We start from the raw sequence: 18193 nt of genomic DNA, 5'->3' as shown, positions 1-18193 counted from the left end.
CATTGCCTTGGCATGTGCTGCTTTCACACTACACTTTATTTATTTGCTCAGCAGTTTTTACCTTTTCTTTTTTAAAACAAAGTGTGATTTTGTTACTAACAAATTTAGCTGTCCTAACAAGATTTGGGTTTTCAGTACTTTTGGCCCACCCTATTTACCTGGTTCACATGCTGCATATAAATAAGCTGAATGAGAGCAGAATGAGGCTCTACCTGTGCAATTATGACTAGTGCCACATAAAGTCAGTGGAGAGGGAAGAGCAATGGCAATTATGGAATGAACTTGCAGATACCAAGCTCTATGCACATAGGTGCATGGTGGATGTAGTGTTCATGTAGGGCCCCTCAGGTGGGCTCAGGGGCTGGGCATGCCTGTGCAACCCTGATCTCCAACTGCACATATGGCCAGCAGGGGCAGAATGTAAATCTGGGAGATGTCTTGATAATTCTCAGATCAGTAAGTCCCCGATTCCCAGTTGTTTAAAAATACCAGCACAAAAATGACCCCTTTTCCTCCTCTAAATTATACAGCTGAAATGAAGAAAGCTTGGCGGGGCTGGGGCAGGGAGGAGATCAAGAGTGGGGGTTTTGTGCATAGAAGTATTGTGTCTCCACTCCAGCCTGGCACGCAAAGTAAAATTCCTAGGTTCAGACTATTTTTATTCAGACTATTCCTTTTTCACCAGGCTCTGGAAGGTGGATCTCTAGGTTCCAGTTAAAAAGAAAAGAAAAGAAAAAAGCCCAAGCAGATCCTGCAAGTCTGATGTCTGCCCACCCAGGCTCTATGTGGTTACAGCTATGTGTGCTTAGAGCTTATGGCTTTGCAGGAAGACAGTTACATAAGGGGTTTTGACAATCACATCTGAGACTAACACCCAAGTCTGCTTACCTGCAAATTACTTTCAGGATCACAATAGAACAATATGGCTGTTGACCGCTGATATATCTTGTGGCATGTCTCCCCGTTGGTGTAGTTAATTTTGATTAATCCATTTTCGTATGTAAGCTTTGTAGTTTTCAAACCTGAACAGTGAATTATAAAGAGTATATTAACTGAAGGCATAGGAGTTTTGTACTGTAAACATTAGCCATATACACTAAAGCTAATTTGGCCTGTGGGACCAGTGGGTCCCCCAACACTGCCTTATTTTGTCAATAGTCAGCTTGCAAAGCATGCTAAGGAATGACAGCTCTAAAAAGAAAAGCTTAGACTCATCCCATTTCAGTATCTAGTTGTTTTTTAATAGCACTTCCACCACCACCACCACCCCGATGTTAAGATTGCAGATTTGTTGAAATTGGGGAGGGTGGGAAGTATGCTGACCTGAGCATGACCTGGGCCACGGTCTTGGCCCTTTCCCATCTCCTCTTTCCTAGTGTTCCCACTATCCAACCCAGTTTCCACTCAATGCACTACAGAAATGCAATAACATCTCCAGAAGGGCTCTACAGGCAACGTGACTCAGCACACTGCGCATACACAATACCTAACTTGTTTTCAGCCTGCCCAACAAGAACATAAATAGAAGTCAAAACACATTGTATAATAAAATTTATATAAAAATAAAGGTGTGCGTACACATGTACTTTATTTACACTCCACTCTGTGTGTTCAGTTACAGCATGCCAGTATTTCTCAACCAGTGTGCCTCCAGATGTTTTGGGACTACAACTCCCATCATCCCTAAGTAGCAAGACCAGTGGTCAGGAATGATGGGAGTTGTAGTCCCAAAACATCTGGAGGCACACTGGTTGAGAAACACTGCAGTATGCACACATGTGCATGTCTAGGGCCTGAGTGTGCATGTGCTCATACACAGAATCTGAGCACAGAACCCCAGAGTGCTGCATCTGATCAGAAATTGTGGTGGAAGTATGTGGAGGGAGATGATATCTCCAAATTCAGCTGGGTTCTGGTTTTTTTTTACTAGTTATCAACTGTGTACTTCAAGGTCAAATGCTAATGATACTAACCATGGAAGACAGGTGAATGTTAGCTGTGGGAATAGCATACAACAGCCGTCACAGCTACATGATGACTTAGCTGGAAATCTCAGGAGGGTCAAGAGGTATTCCTTCCACTAGATAGAGATACTAGACAAATGTGTGGTTTTTAAAATAAAACTACTTAGATGGACATTTGCTCTGGAAGTACACCTTGATACTTCATGCATCCTCCCCTCTGAAGCCAGGCAAACTTCCCCTGATAAATCCAAGCCGCTACAGCCCAGAATGACATATTACCTGCTATTTTTTTAAAGCTGGGGTCTCGTTTCTTAATTTGACATGCCGACACAACATCTGAAGTTGTGTTTGGTTCTTTGCACTTCCCCGCTGTTAATCCATCACAGACTCTGAAGTAGTAGTCATATTCCTCAGTGCTCACTTTCACATCCTTCCCACGAAGCGGTGCCAGATCATACACATGACCATACCTTGGATCTTTTACTTGACAGTTCTCACCTTAAAAGCACACCAAACCCAGCGGAATGTTATTCACATGCACATAAAGCCTTATTCTCAGGTCAACGCCTCGGTCCAAAGGTGGACCAGAGATAACAGAGCATCATTTTCCAAATATGAATTTGTGCAGCTGTTCATTTCAGAACGTTGCAGTTATTTTCAGAAAGTTGTTTTGTATGAGAAAGGAGTCAATTTTTCAAACTTTTACGTAATCATTCCATAACAAAAGCTACGTATGATTTTCTTATTTTTCTACTCAAAATGCTTTGCAAGTTAAGATCAACTGTGCCATGTATCTGGAATCACAGTAGATAGATAATTTAAGGCCATCTGAATTGTCTTATTTCTTCTTGCATTCCAATTATACTACCTTTTGCCAAGAGCTTTAGGCACATTAGTTAAATAATTTTATTTAAGTACAAATACTTACCCTCAACCCTGTGCACAGGACAAGCTGCTACTGTTCTCCAAAGAAACACGAACTCACAGTCGTCTTCATGTTGAAACACTGGTGATCCCTAAGCAAAAAGGAGGAGTTCATTGTCAGTTTTATACATAAAGTTCTGTTTATCTCCTTATATAAACTCAGTATATAAATTCACCCACCATTAAGTTATGTAACCAGGACTCAAACTGATCCAAATTCCTTGTGGTGAGAAAACCTGTGAATCTAAGATACTTGCTATTCATTGATCTGTTCAGGGTTATTTTATATACCTGTTATGTGGAAAATCAGCCTGAAGAAAAGTACAGTATATTGCATAATTAAGCCTGAAGTGCCACTGAAGGGTCTTTTTCAAGCTACTGGCACAACTTTAGGCAAGAACTCAACATGGCCCACACTTCAAGCATCACATATTGTTTGCCTACACAGAGGGATTTCCATGTAGAAAGTTGTAACCTGTTGTTGTTGTTGTTGCTGTTGTTGTTGTTGTTACAAGAATTTATATGTCATCTTTCATTTCAAGAAGAAATACCAAGGTGGCTGGCACAAAATGAAAGTACTTGCTTCCATGAGGAAACGGCAGACTTTTGGACTTTGCACAAGGCACTGCAATATTGATGCAATCTTTTAAGTTGTACCACACAAAGCAGATTACACAGAAATGTTTTCAGGAGAAATTACCACTATATTGTAGAACAGCAGACAAAAGCAATGAGAGAGAAGAATCCCTTTTGAAAGCCAAATCAGTCTTCTCCTCAGAGCTAGATGGTTCTTGAGCAGGAGGCAGTTGGGGGAGTGAAAGGCTGCCTTAGCTGGAATATGAGGAGCCAGATGATGGCACCACATGTACATGTGTCCCACACACCCACAGGTTTTAGAGGGGTCTACCTGGGACTATGTTAATTCACCATAACGATTTGAGAAGTTCAGAACGTCACAAAAAACGAGATGTTGCTTGCTCAGGAAACTGGAGCACAAGAATGAATACTGCAACTCATTCGCAATACTGAGGTGTGCTTCTCAAGTAAATGTACATTCTACGTCAATATTATTAGGGTCCTTGAGGTCCACTTTGTAAATAAGCTGCTATATGTTTTGCAAATAGAAGCAAGCTTGATCAGCTACTCTGGAGAGCTCAGCTGCTTCCTATCACATAACAAAGTAATGTTGCTAGTTCTAAACATTTGAATTCTCTCCAGATGGGGAAGAGGAAGAAGAGAATATGATAAAAGGTTAGTGGCAAGTTACAAGGGTCCCTATGCCACACCTTGTTTGTCGGGATGAGCAGTCATCACTCCAAAATGACCACCTGGGCAGCAAAAGATGCAGCTACGTCGCAGCTCTGCATGTGGTACTCACTCACTCACTTGAAGGGCTACTGGTCCTTTCAGGCTGGAAGTGGGGGAAGGACCCTGGCAGTGCATGCAAACACAGCTCCAGAGCTTCACAGGCACAATGGGAAGGGGGAACTGCATATTATTATTATAAAAATTTATTATTTATACCCCGCCCATCTGGCTGGGTTTCCCCAGCCACTCTGGGCGGCTTCCAACTGAATATTAAAAACAATACAGCATCAAACATTAAAAACTTCCCTAAACAGGGACGCTTTCAGCTGTCTTTTAAAAGTAAAATAGTTGCTTATTGCCTTGACATCTGTTGGGAGGGCGTTCCACAGGGCAGGTGCCACTACCGAGAAGGCCCTCTGCCTGGTTCCCTGTAACCTCACTTCTCGCAGCGAGGGAACTGCCAGAAGGCCCTCGTCGCTGGACCTCAGTGTCCGGGCTGGACGATGGGGGTGGAGACGCTCCTTCAGGTATATAGGACCGAGGCCGTTTAGGGCTTTAAAGGTCAGCACCAACACTTTGAATTGAGTTCGGCAGGCAAGCCCTTCAATAAGCTCGCAAGGTTGCTAAAGGAAGTCATATTTTTTTTACATCCAGACCATTCAGCATCAATAGACAGACCCAAAAAACTTACCATACTTTGATCACATTGGAAGATGATCCGTGTTGAGTACTGCCTGTTACCTTTGCACGTGTCCCCACTTGAGTAAACGATACTAAGGGACCCATCAGCAGCAGCCTGAGGACGCATGTGAATCATGCCAAGACTCTGACCTCTGTTCGCATATTTCATACAAGATCCAATTATACCACCTGCAGCCAAAAGGAACACTTAAACATGTGCTTTTAAACGCTGCTAAAAACTTGCATTAATCTCTTTTAAAAGAAGGCCAGAAGTAATTCATAGCAGTTTTCACGAAGCCAGCAATGTCTGGGCTGACCACCAACTGCACTTGGGGATCCTGTGAGTGGAGCTCCACCTATGGGATACTCCCATGAAGATCAGTAGAAGGGACTCTTCAACTGATTCTTTTCCCCTAAAGTCCCTGAAAAACAGTTTCGAAGAGTTCAGGAGCCCTGTACTTCAGGCACAATCACCCTTCCTTTAGTGGGAGTCTCTACTGGATCAAAGTCCCTTCTGCGAATGGAAGCAGGTCCTGCTCAAAAAAGGTCAACTCTGGATATAACCCGGTGTAAGTCATTGAGTTACTAAATTGGGAATATTTTTCCTCAAAGTTATTAAAAACCATTACTTTGTAATCAATTTCTTTTTAGTAAAAAGAAGTTGCCGTAAAAGCTCTCTCTTTGCCTTTTTTGTTAACAGCTTAAGGGTGCTTGTCCAGGCCATAAAGCTCACCAGCTTGGCATTTTCACATAAGATTCCTGAAACTAAAAGTCAGTTCCAACTGTTCTTCCCTAGCAAAATATAAATTCAAAGTTTAATCCAACACGAGCAGGAAAATAAGATTAATTGCATGCATCCTGCACACCAGCGTGCCTCCCCATAACATGCCACAGCACCCTACACGTACCAGCGGCTATCTCTGCATCTATCAAAAGGCTCAGAAACTGTTCACCTGGATTTCACCAACCCTCTCTCAGTGGCAAGTTAAAGTGCAAGGGTGGCCTTTATTAGAGTTGGCTCGTGGATGTCTGAATAATTTGAATACCAAGTTTTTCTAAGCATTCAAGTGTATCACCAAAGCTATCCAGAAGGGCCATGACAGCTTTGCTGAGCAGTATCAGGGCAAACTATCCAAAGAGGCGAAGCAGACAGAGACTGCCAGGAATGAGGAAGTCAGAGAAGAAGAAGAAGAAGAAGAAGAAGAAGAAGAAGAAGAAGAAGAAGAAGAAGAAGAAGAAGAAGAAGAAGAAGAAGAAGAAGAAGAAGAAGAAGGGGAACTTAGGTGGTGGTATATAGCCTGTTGCACTGATAGCCCCTCAGTTCCCATAAACCAAGTCTAATGCTTACCAGGGCACCCTGGTATGGGGGGAAGGGGCTTGCAAACACTTAGAAAGAAAGTTCTTCCTTTTGCATCTTTTGATGTATCCAGGGCAATCCAAGGCTCACTTGCTCTGCTTAAGTCACTCAGGTCATACTCATTACCAGCTGAATCTGAAAAATAGTAATGCCAGAAACCACAAAATGCTTAATTAAGCTAGGTCTACAATATTCAGTTGACTCCAGTTTAAAGGATTTCAGCAATCCAAGCCAGGCAGTCAATATAGCAAAATGCTGTGTGGTCATGTAAAAAACCAAGAAGTATAAAGCAAAAACAGCTAAAATTACAATGAGGCACAGAGAGGGGGACCGGCCAAAACTGAATGCCTTGACATGTGGGAGTAGAAGAGCTTCTGCCAGCACAATGTCAAAAATGGAGGGTGGAAGGCAGCCTACACAAGGCAGACAAAAAAGGAGAGGAGAAACAGAATACTCAACATCTCCAAAACATACTGAAAACTCAACATGTGTTGGCATGAACATTCTTCAAGGGCACTTACTGAGAAGAGATTTTCCCCCCACCTATTTAAAGAGAGATGCTGGTTTAGTAGGGTGGAAACCCTCCTCTTGGCAAGTGCCCCTGAGGAAGGATCCTATCAACACCTGTCAGGTACTCCATTTTGTATCAGAAAAATAGTTTTACTACATTTTTTATAGAGGTTGCTAAGGCAAAGCAACCATTGGGACAATCCAATGTCACAATCGCCATGCTATTAAGCACATAAACAGAACCTTTGGCTGGAACAGCCAATGGATTTCATTTAGAGTGGAATACCTTAACTTTCAGTGAGTTGGTGGTGGTCAAACACTTCAGGTGTCCTGAGGCAAGTGCTTTTCAAAGCAGCCCAGTTTTAAGCTAAAATGGTAAAGGTAAAAGACCCCTGACAGTTAAGTCCAGTCGCGTATGACTCTGGGATTGCGGCGCTCATCTCACTTTACAGGCAGAGGGAGCCGGTGTTTGTCCGTAGACTGAGCTGCTTCTGGCGAAACCAGAGCAGCACACGGAAAGGCCATTTACCTTCCCAACGGAGCAGTACCTATTTATCTACTTGTACTTTGACGTGCTTTCGAACTGCTAGGTTGGCAGGAGCTGGGACCAAGCAAGGGGAGCTCACCCTGTTGCGGGGATACGAACCGTCGACCTTCTGATCGGCAAGCCCAAGAGGCTCAGTGGTTTAGACCACAGCACCACCAGTTTTAAGCTAGGGAAAGGTAAAATCAGCTTTTGTGGGGAAAACACTAAATACGGTTTCTGTGGGCGACAGAGTCGTATGTGGCAGGGGGAATACAGATTTCTCTACGCTCTGTGTTCTTTAACAGTCCCCCACCCACCCAAAGTGCATCCTAAGGGGAAATAAAACTCTGAGCATGTTGGGAACAAGTCATAGCACTTGCTGGAGAGAAGGGGAAAGGAAATATGCCACCTGCAGGACATCTCTACCACTGAAGCAGATTCGAGTGACCTTTCCAATGAATTTCCCTACATTTACATTCATTTACGTACCAGTAACTTGACAATCAACTGGAGAAGGTGGGCAGGCTAAGGCCGTGTGAAACTCAAAGAAAGTATTATAAATTCTACGTGCAGAGTTAATCTCTTCATGCACAAATCTGAGTTCTCCAGGGTAGGAGGATTGATTGCAGATAAAGGTCACGGTGAAAGTGTCATTGATTCCTAAGGAGTGGAAATAAAAACACTAAGAAGTATAAAGTAAACCCACATGAGTTATTTGACCAAAAAAAAGCTCCAACTATCTGCTTTTTTTAGAATTTTGCATCTACTGAAAATTAACCAGCTATGACGGGAAGGCCAATGATGCATGCCATCGCTGCACTTTGCTTGAATTCACAAAGGGATGTTTTCAAACTGTGACAAACCCACCTGACAGGAACTAAAGAGAGAAGCTTTAGTCCAGGAAAATAGGTTTAGGAGGTGTTAAGTAGGAAGGTTCTCTCTTTAGTAAGCCCAAGGGTCCTATTTGACTGGGTGCTTGCTTTGTCCTTGTCAGAGCCCTCCTCCAAACACAAAACAGGAAGCCTGAACACAGCTCCATTGCCCAAGGGAATGTTGCCTATTCCCTCAGCCTCAGTCGTCCCCTTCCATCTACCTGTGTGAAATGTGAAGATGCTGGTGGGACAGTGAACACATACGCTGTGTCAAAGATTTGCTGCAAAATTGCTACCTTTGGTTTTATGCAACTTCTGATCTTACTCAATTATCCTGATTCCTTTAAGAAACTATCTTCGGTGAACAAAAGATAACAGAGGAATGCCATCAGCAATTAGGAAGAAATGGTATGTGATGGACTGAAGGGGAGAGCGAGAACTTTATAATTCTGCTTTATTGTGCTTTATAATTCACTTAACAAATCTCTCGCCTGAAGAACCGTAAATAATATTTATAAAGCAAGCGAGATTGGAAAGTGGGAAATTTACTGAATTAATATGGTCTTTTTAAATATATAAACTGTGTGAATTGAAAACATAAATAATCAAAGTTGTATTCTTGGATTCGCTTGGAATGTGGTTGGGGATTCCTCAAGATATGGACATCAAAGAGAAGCTTTCTCATTAGCGGTTGGAAACTTGTCAAGAAACTTTTGAGTTATGACGCAGCTATAATTTAGAGTCCGCCATGTTGGTGATAAAGCCAGCTACGATATTAGTTAAAGGGGGAGAGAGCCATAAATAAGACATTAGATGCGTGTTTACAGTTTTGGTTTGGCAAATCTCCCCTGGAAAGACTATATTGAGTAGCAATCTGGAGCGATCTGGAGAGAAACATCACAGGAGCTTAAAGATTTGATTTATGGGGACTGCTCGAAAGATGGCTGCTGCTGGCTGTGAGAAGGATCTTTGGATTTTTGGACGGACTTGGCAAGATACCAGCGTGCAAAGAGACAGTGCTAATTTATAGAGAAATCACAAGCATAAATTCACACAGAAACATATTGGTTTGGTTAAACTTGCTTGCTCGAAAAAACTCAGGGGCTTGAAAGAAAATAGAAGGATTTTAACAGATTATTGGATAAGATCTGGATTTTATTGATTAGAAAGCAGTGACTGTAAGAGGACTAGGCTTTCTGAGTCTGAAGTATGGGAAGTCAAATTTAAATTAGTATAATTTGGCAGAAGATTTGAATTGTTTAATTGATATTTGCATAATTTGTATAATTTGAAAATGGATTAGATGTTTAAGTTGGAAAATCTAATAAAAATGTTTATTAAAAAAAGAAAAGAAACTATCTTCGATGAGAATCCTGGCATTGATGATAGAGCTGATTTGAACACAGGCTCACCCAATGTCTAGCTGCTTTGCCTAAATTATTGCTTGGAGTGAGAGGACTCAGGTCTAGCTCTACCCTCTTAAATGTATCATACACCTGGAAATCTACATGCCCTGATTTAGGAAGCCCAATGGAGTAGTCACAGCTCTACCTGTGCTTGTGTTGCATGAAGGGCCTCTCTCAGCTGCCCCTACCCTGCAAGGAGGGTGGAAGCAAGTGGCTCTTTGTAACAGGTCGGAAGGCAACTTTACCTGTGTATTTAAGAGACAGTTCTCCTTCGGTAGACAGCTGAAGAGTTTTGTTCAGTTTCACCAAACGAATGTGTTTCAGATCTTCTGTTTCACATCCACCAATTAAGTCAGCAGCTGGCAGGCTACTGTTAACTGCACATTCCTCTGCAGGTCCACAAATGTTTAGCTAAGAGATTCAACATATAATGAAATATCTGAGATGCCATAGAATTACTAACTTGCATCAAAAAAACAAAAGGCATGAACTCAAAGGACATGAAGTCTTGTGTTTGGAAAAGAAAAGAAAGAAAAAATTTACCATGTAGGACTTCCCAATTCCCATGGCTATGTATTTTTTTTCTGAAGCCAATGGTTCCAGGTTAAACACAAAGTCACTGTTGGGATCTTTTACAGTGCAGCTCTGTAGAAAACAAAACCATTTATACGATTTGAACTTTAGAAATAAGACGGCAGTGGACAGTTGCGAGGAATTCCCAATTTCTTGAAGCATGGGAACCCAAAAATAAATTATTTAGATGATTTGGCATAACATTCGGTTTGATTGATATATATATGTGTATAATTTGAAATATTGAATGTGATATAATTGGTTTTAATTGGAAAATTAATAAAAATATTTTTAAAAAAAAGAAAGAAAGAAAACAAAACCATTTATAAAGAGGAGAGAATAAGCTATGATAGATATGCACCATCAAAACGCTTGTAGCCCTTTTGATTTCCAAGTCAAGAAGGCAATCCTCCATACTGGTTAGACACAGCTCCTTGTAGACCAATTTTAAGCTCTTCTCAAGTTTTATAAACCAATGGGTATCAAGCAAAAGATCAGAACTTACTTCGAGGATTATGGTGCCCACATATACTAACTCCTTTTACAGCTCTATTATCATAAACAGTCCCCTGTTAAGTCACACCCAGCTAACCTTGCATTTAATTGTACAGTTGTACCTTGGTTCTCAAACGTTATCTGTTCTAGAAGTCCGTTCCAACTTCTGAAAACGTTCAAAAACCAAGGCACAACTTCCAATTGGCTGCAGAAGCTTCTTGCACTCAATCGGAAGCCGCGTCGGAAGTTCAGCTTCCAAAAAATGTTCGCAAACCGGAACACTCACTTCTGGGTTTGCGGCGTTAGGGAGCCAAAACATTCACAAGGCATTTGAGATCCAAGGTACGACTGTACTTTCTATGTCTCACACTTCTCACTACAACCATGGGAGGTCAAATAAAAGCTACCCAACGATGCTTAAGAATTGGATTAAACAATTTTGCTTCCAATTAAACCTGCATTTCTTTAGGGACACTTAGAAGCCAGTATCCTGCATTTCTCCCAAGGATGCTGTGAGAAATAGAAGAAGGGTGCTTGCAGAAGGGAGAGCCCCTGTTAAGACACTTTGCAAGAAGGCTTTGAGTCGACCAGAAATTTGCCCATAGTAGATCTCAAGCAGCCTCTGCTGCGCCCTTCCCCAGTTGAAGGCCTCCTCCCTGGTGGGCTGGGGGTAATGGCAAGGTGAAGGGGGTGGGTACTTTTTTGTAAGAACTTGAGCCGGTGCTCACAAAGACCCTCGAGCTTTCTCAAGTGCTTGACTCAGGGGCTTGCAAGAATGCAATAGTTCTTAGGTTAAGCTTTGGGGTGCTCATGCATCTTTGCCTCAAGCAGACATGAACAGCATTGGGTTGTAAAGATGCCTGCTTTCCTATTCATATGGCACATGGGTAAAAACCCCACAAATGTCCACATGTGTTTTCTGCCACTCACCTGAGCATCCCCTGTTGCAGTTGTGACTGGACAAGCAGCTTCCGTTTCCCACAGGAAAATTGCAACACATTCTTTCATCTCAATGAATCTTGGGCTACTACTCTGAAAATACAAGTTGTCAGAAAGTTATGACAAGAATGCATACAAGCAGCCTCGCTTCAAGAGCTCGACAGGGATATATTCCAAGTGTGCTGCAAATTTTTGGTCCAATAATTTGGGAGGGTAGGATTTCAAGTTCTTTGCTTGTAAAGCAAATGCGATCATTTTATTGCAAAGCATTAGATATTTTCCCAAGAATAATTTATCCTTTCCCCCATCCAACATACACCAAGAAAAAAGTGGTAATCAGCAAGTTACTGCCTAACACAAGGATAGCAATTTCCCGGGGGGGGGGGGGAATGAAATCAACTCTTATCAGTTGCACTGGGCAGCCTTCAACTGCCAGCATAGATGAGTAGCTTTTACTCCAATAGGGCACTAGTAAGATCATTCTGCATTTCATAACAAAGGATATTCAAGGGAGACTTGGGTATTTATCCACAAATGCTCTGTGCTCTTACAACTTGTCTCTCAGTTCAGGGACTTTCCCAGAGGAGTTGAAGGAAGCTGATCTATCCAATTATCGCCCTGTTTCAAATCTTCCATACTTGGGTAAGATAATTGAAAGAGCGGTTGCCGAACAGCTCGGTAGGTTTCTGGATGAAACATCGGCTTTAGATCCATTCCAGTCCGGCTTTCGTCCCGGCCACGGGACCGAGACAGCACTGGTCGCCCTAACAGATGACCTCCGTAAACAGCTGGATCAAGGCGGGTCGGGGCTGCTGATTCTTCTAGACTTGTCAGCCGCCTTCGACATGGTCGATTATGAGCTTTTAGACCACCGCCTTGCCGACGTGGGGATTCAGGGTACAGTCCAACAATGGCTGCGTTCCTTTATCTCAGGTCAGGGACAGAGGGTGGTGCTAGGGAGGGGGTTGTCACCGCGGCACTCCTTGGTGTGTGGAGTCCCGCAAGGTGCAATCCTTTCCCCAATGCTTTTTAATATCTTCATGCGCCCCCTTGCCCAGATTGTCCGGAGTTTTGGGCTGGGTTGTCATCAATATGCTGATGACACCCAGATTTATCTGTTGATGGATGGTCGTCCTGCCTCGGCCCCGGACACATTGACCAAGTGCCTGGAAGCTGTTGCTGGATGGCTACGTGGGAGTCAGCTGAAGCTAAATCCTTCGAAGACAGAGGTCCTCTGGCTGGGTCGGGATGACATGGGGCGGGGGGGGGGGGGTAACTTCCATCTTTCGCTGGGGCCCAATTAGTGTCAGCCCCTTCTGTCAAGAGCTTGGGGGTAACCTTGGATGTCTCCCTTTCCATGGAGGCACAGGTTGCAACCACAGCCAAGGTGGCATTTTTCCATCTCCGCCGCATTAAGCAGTTGGTTCCCTACCTCTCTCAACCTGATCTGGCCACAGTGATCCATGCGATGGTCACCTCTAGGCTTGATTATTGTAACTCGCTCTACGCGGGGCTGCCCTTGAAACTGACCCAGAAACTCCAGCGGGTGCAGAATGCCGCGGCGAGGCTCCTTACGGGGTCCCGGCCGCGGGATCATATTCATCCAGTGCTTTACCAACTGCACTGGCTCCCGGTGGAGTACAGGATCAGGTTCAAGGTGCTGGTTTTGACCTTTAAAGCCTTATGCGGCTTAGGACCCTCGTACCTACGGGACCGCCTCTCCCGGTATGACCCACAGAGGACATTACGGTCCACAAATAATAACATATTGGAGATCCCGAGTCACAAGGTGGCTAGGATGGCCTCGACCAGGACCAGGGCCTTCTCAGTACTGGCCCCAACCTGGTGGAACGCTCTGTCTCAGGAGACTAGGGCCCTGCGGGATTTGTCATCTTTTCGTAGGGCCTGCAAGACAGAGCTGTTTCGTTTGGCCTTCGGACTGACGCAGTCGGACCCCACGGTTACCCTCCCCTAAGGTTTTATTTTATAATGGTTTTATCTTATTCGTAGATTTTTAATTTTAAAATTGAATTTTAACATTGTATTAATCTGTTGTTTTAACTGAATTGTTTCTTTTATATTTGTGTTGATATTATTTGTTGTTAGCCGCCCTGAGCCCGGTCTTGACTGGGAAGGGCGGGGTATAAATAAAAATTATTGTTGTTGTTGTTGTTGTTGTTGTTATTATTATTATTATATTGGTGGTCTAATCAGATAACATTATGACACCACACTGAGAGTAGAATCAAGCTAGCTGGAAACTTACGAGAGTAGCCTTGGAGCAGACAAGATGGACAACGCTTGTGAAAGGCTCACTTTTGCCCTCCGCTGTGATGCACAGAGAGCCACTGGTATAATTTAGGAGGATTTTGCCAGGGCCTTCAACCACAGGTTCTTGTTTGGCAACCCCCAGGTTACTGATGGAAACCTCAAGCGAACCAATCTGAAATTAGAAAAAAGAACATCATTCTGAAGCAAAATAATTATATGATGAATTCAGGAACATAGGCAGTCATTGCTATGAAGAGCACTGGACTGACAAAAGAAATCCAAAATCTAACTAGGCAGTGGCAGGAGTGGTGCTGTGGCATGGCTACCATTATATCCACAGCCCATGCTGGCTAGGGTGGAATCTGGGCAGAAGCAAAAGCCTGCTCCTTTCTACCCCAAACCCAGAACTGAAACAGCAATTGGGCCTGACTCAGATCCAATGCTGTCAAGTGAAGGCTTCAGGGCAAGCTCAGGATCTGTTTATGGCCTATGTGCAGGCTCCTGCTGGTGGGAAGCCAACAGGCTACAATTCAACCCAGCTGCACTTATGCAGTCAGAACTAGGAGCGCCGTGCTGTCCTGGACTGGGTGAAGGGAGACCTCTGCCCCGTTCAATCCTTCCTCAACAGCACAGCAGATGGGGGCTTCGACTGCATCCTAAGTCAATCTTTTAAAGTTTAGGAAGCGCTCAAGTTAATTAAACACTTGGAGATTTGCCTGCAGGAATAAATTAGATACACAAGGGAAGAGCAGAAGGCAGGCCAAATAAAAGAGTGCACATGAAATCTACAGATACAATGCTCACCTTGTTGTATGTCATTTCACAGACAGATGCCCGCCTGTCACAGCCTGAGATGGGGTTCAAAGGTCGGCAGACATTTATGTAGTATATTTTGCGTGGACCGTGCTCAGAATTGTCCACTGCATGCCAATTATCCCTGTCTGCAGACAATGATAAACTGAAAAATGTGCAAAACAAAAATATTGAGTTTGGATACATCAATTTGTACTTTAACTTATTTTTAACAAGTTATTATCAATGCCGCAGAAAAAGTAACTGAGTTACACTGATCAGTTTTAGAGCACAAAGTGAGGAAAGCAAGAATATACATACGCAAACACTTATTCAGGAATACTAATTGTTTTATAACAAGAACTACAAATGGACAATCCTTGGGAGGAATATGTCCACACCCTCTTTCCTTCCTTATGAGCCATTTGTTTGAAAATTTCGCAACAGCATTGATGATCTATCCATGATCTATCCGTGACAGTGTTAAGTATGAAATGTAAGTTTTGTGCTTTGGTCAGGAAGAACTTGCCAGCTGAGCATTTCCACCCAGATTTTACATTCACCAAATTTTGTCTTGCTTACCGTGAAAGATCGTATTGCTTCATGGTTTGAGGATCTGTGACGACACATTCTGTGGGTATTTCTGGGCAGGCATATTGAGTATACCACCTGAAGTTGTAAGTGAAGTTGTCTTCTGCCTAGATTACCATAATCATATATACACAAAACAAAGAAGTTAAAACTGCAAAAGGTGAGTAACGATAGAGTTCCTTTTTAAGCTGAAGCTGCCCTTTTTAATTTCAAAGTGGTATGATTCTGCTGTCACACATGGAAGCTTAACTTTTACTGTCAGAAAGTCCACTCAAATCTATGTTGATATAGCCAAATGTACAACATCAGCTGGTAACGTTCTCTAACACACACTTTTCATACCTGCCCCTGTGTATAGAGCTCCTTCTCACTGCAGGGATGCAAGCCCTCTGCCCAAGACCACTGAAATGACTGCTTTACTGGAAAACCTTTAATGCAGAGCTGTGCATTTTACCCATAAGGGTAAAATCTATTATGGAAGCTTCCAAGAACTATCTGTAGATATTAAGCAAGCCTCTTGATGCTACTAACCATCCCACAAAGGAAGATCTAAAAAAAGCAGTGTGTGTTATACCTCTGAACTGGCATTCCCCTTCCCCTTAGGAGGGTTTAACTTCTCATTATGTTAAACTATTGGGGACTTAGCTAAGGATGTGATGCACAAGAATTATCCACAACTGGCACTCACCTGATATTCAGGTAAACCTGCGCCTGCACCACGATCACACAGGAAGGTAATATGGGTAGATCGTTGCATGTGCTTCTCGTTGTTGTACGGTGTGCCATTTTGATAGTTCAACTGAATCATTCCATCATAATAGGAGAGCTCATAACTGGGCAACCCCAGACTCCACATGTCTCCACCACTAAAAATATACATTAATAGAACTTCATATAGGTTTCCTTTAGGGATGCAAGTACCCAAGTACCAATGAGTTTGCATTACAAAGGCTGATATAATGTCCTAAAGGATACATGCAGTGTCTGGCAGTCCAACCCTACGGCTCCCCTTTTGCCCACTGTATGAAGGCAGGAAGGCCTGCTGCTATTTGCACCAGTGCTCTCTACAATTTATTGTTTGCATACTAGACCATTGCCTACATTCTTCATGATGGTACTGGAGAGTCCAATTGGCTATGCAACAGCAGTTCATGGGACTGGGTTCTTGGAACCATTTCCCACCTAACATAAAAGCCATCAGCAAAAATCAACAACAGCCTAAATCCGTTCTTGTTGACACAGGTATAACTTAAGGCAAGATTTCTTATTTACAACCGATAGGCATACTATCGTCTATACAAATAGTACCTAGATGATGTGCATACCATTGATATTATACGTTTGAAGGAAAGTGCTAACTTATGCACGTTCTAAGGTAAACTTTATCTTAGCTATACTCCAGTTGATCAAACTTAAAATATGACAACCAGGGTTCCAGAATGCGAATCAAGTAAATCTGTGTGCCCAATAAAGCTTTTATACTTGCATTCCTTGAACAGCAGCATCCCCATCCATAGCTTCAAGGCACAAGAACTTTGAAACAGAGGTGAGCTATAAAGCAGTTTTGACAGGTCAAGAGTGGGGCTAAACCAATTAAGAAGTCAAACTTCCAATTGGCACAAGCCCTCAAGGTCGTCATTTGGACCCCAGATGACTTCCATATTTTCCTTTCCTTTCAACAGTCTTCCTCTTATGTGACTCTGTTTAAGGCCACATCAAGCTAGCAGAATCTTAGCAGTCAGAAGGCTCCTAAGAACATTTTCTCAAAAGTAAGTTCAATTGAATTTAATGGGACTAACTCAATAACGGCAAGGGATTGCAGCAATGCAGTGCAATCTTGGGCATAAGTACTCATAGGTTATTCTCACTGTGTTCAACAAAGTGTACAACTTAATTACTACTACTATTAATTATTATTATTATTAATTACTTGTCTTTCACTCTAAGGTTCCAGGGCAGGTTCCAGTAATTTAGTCACTATTGCATGGGTTCCTCAGTAAAGGTAAAGGACCCCTGGACAGTTAAGTCCAGTCAAAGGCGACTATGGGGTGCGGTGCTCATATTGCTTTCAAGCCAAGGGAGCTGGCGTTTGTCCACAGACAGCTTTTTGGGTCCTGTGGCCAGCATGACTAAACTGCTTCTGGTGCAACGGAAGACCAGAGTACATGGAAGCAGCAGCGGTACCTATTTTTCTATTTGCACTGGTGTGCTTTTGAACTGCTAGGTTGGCAGGAGCTGGGACTGAGCAATGGGAGCTCACCCCATCACGGGGATTCAAACTGCCGACCTTCTGATCGGCAAGCCCAAGAGGCTCAGTGTTTTAGACCACAGCGCCACCTGCGTTCCTCAGTACACACACAGAGCAGGAGAAGGCATAAACAACACTTACTTTTTCTTCACTTGACATGCTGCAGACTGTGACGGACACAACTGATTTGACACGCTGCCACAAATACTGATGTAGAAAGTATAGTCACTTGTGTTTGCTGAGTAAGTGTGATGCATCAAAGGTGATAAGTCAAAAGAGAATCCTAAGCAGAAATGAATGAAAATCATTTGTTCAGCACAAAAGTTTTAAAGACTGAGAGGTAAGATGGGCAAACATGATTTAATAGACACCATGTGTTACCTTCAAACAGTTGCCTATAAATGATTCTAACACTCAAGTTTCACGAAGTATACACACCCCACCCCCACTACACTTGTGGCAGTATGCATACTTAAGGACACATAACACCAGGTTTTCAATTTTCATTGCACTAGTGTACAGTAGTTGGATTTAAGAAAATACCAATGTAATGTTGCATTTTCAAGACTCTGTCACTGGATATGCACCAGCAACTTGTCATATACCTTCTGCTCTAGAAAACAAAATGTACTATTTCTTAAAGGATAAATTATGCTTAATACATAGGGTACAACAGCATTTGATTATTTTATTTAAACTATTTATATGCTACATTTGACGTAACTCTTTCAAGGCA

General features: G+C 42.8%; 1 protein-coding gene across 2 annotated transcripts in view; it reads right to left on the bottom strand.

The window, feature by feature from the left end:
• Positions 1-18193, bottom strand: part of IGF2R (insulin like growth factor 2 receptor) — a 77527-nt gene that overhangs the window by 33651 nt on the left and 25683 nt on the right. For both annotated transcript variants that reach the window (XM_035108613.2, XM_035108615.2), the window contains exons 15-28: positions 17599-17740; positions 15898-16075; positions 15201-15316; positions 14631-14784; positions 13822-13998; positions 11547-11648; positions 10092-10193; positions 9794-9959; positions 7760-7930; positions 6226-6369; positions 4888-5066; positions 2893-2980; positions 2244-2462; positions 889-1022 (exon numbers count right to left, since the gene is read on the bottom strand). In XM_035108613.2, the coding sequence (XP_034964504.2) occupies positions 889-1022; positions 2244-2462; positions 2893-2980; positions 4888-5066; positions 6226-6369; positions 7760-7930; positions 9794-9959; positions 10092-10193; positions 11547-11648; positions 13822-13998; positions 14631-14784; positions 15201-15316; positions 15898-16075; positions 17599-17740 (2072 nt within the window). The remainder of the gene's footprint in view (positions 1-888; positions 1023-2243; positions 2463-2892; positions 2981-4887; positions 5067-6225; positions 6370-7759; positions 7931-9793; positions 9960-10091; positions 10194-11546; positions 11649-13821; positions 13999-14630; positions 14785-15200; positions 15317-15897; positions 16076-17598; positions 17741-18193) is intronic.

Source organism: Zootoca vivipara, chromosome 3, assembly GCF_963506605.1.
Source record: "Zootoca vivipara chromosome 3, rZooViv1.1, whole genome shotgun sequence".
Classification (NCBI taxonomy): domain Eukaryota; kingdom Metazoa; phylum Chordata; class Lepidosauria; order Squamata; family Lacertidae; genus Zootoca; species Zootoca vivipara.
The sequence above is the reverse complement of the archived record's forward strand: the minus strand, read 5'-3'. Positions and strand labels throughout refer to the sequence as shown.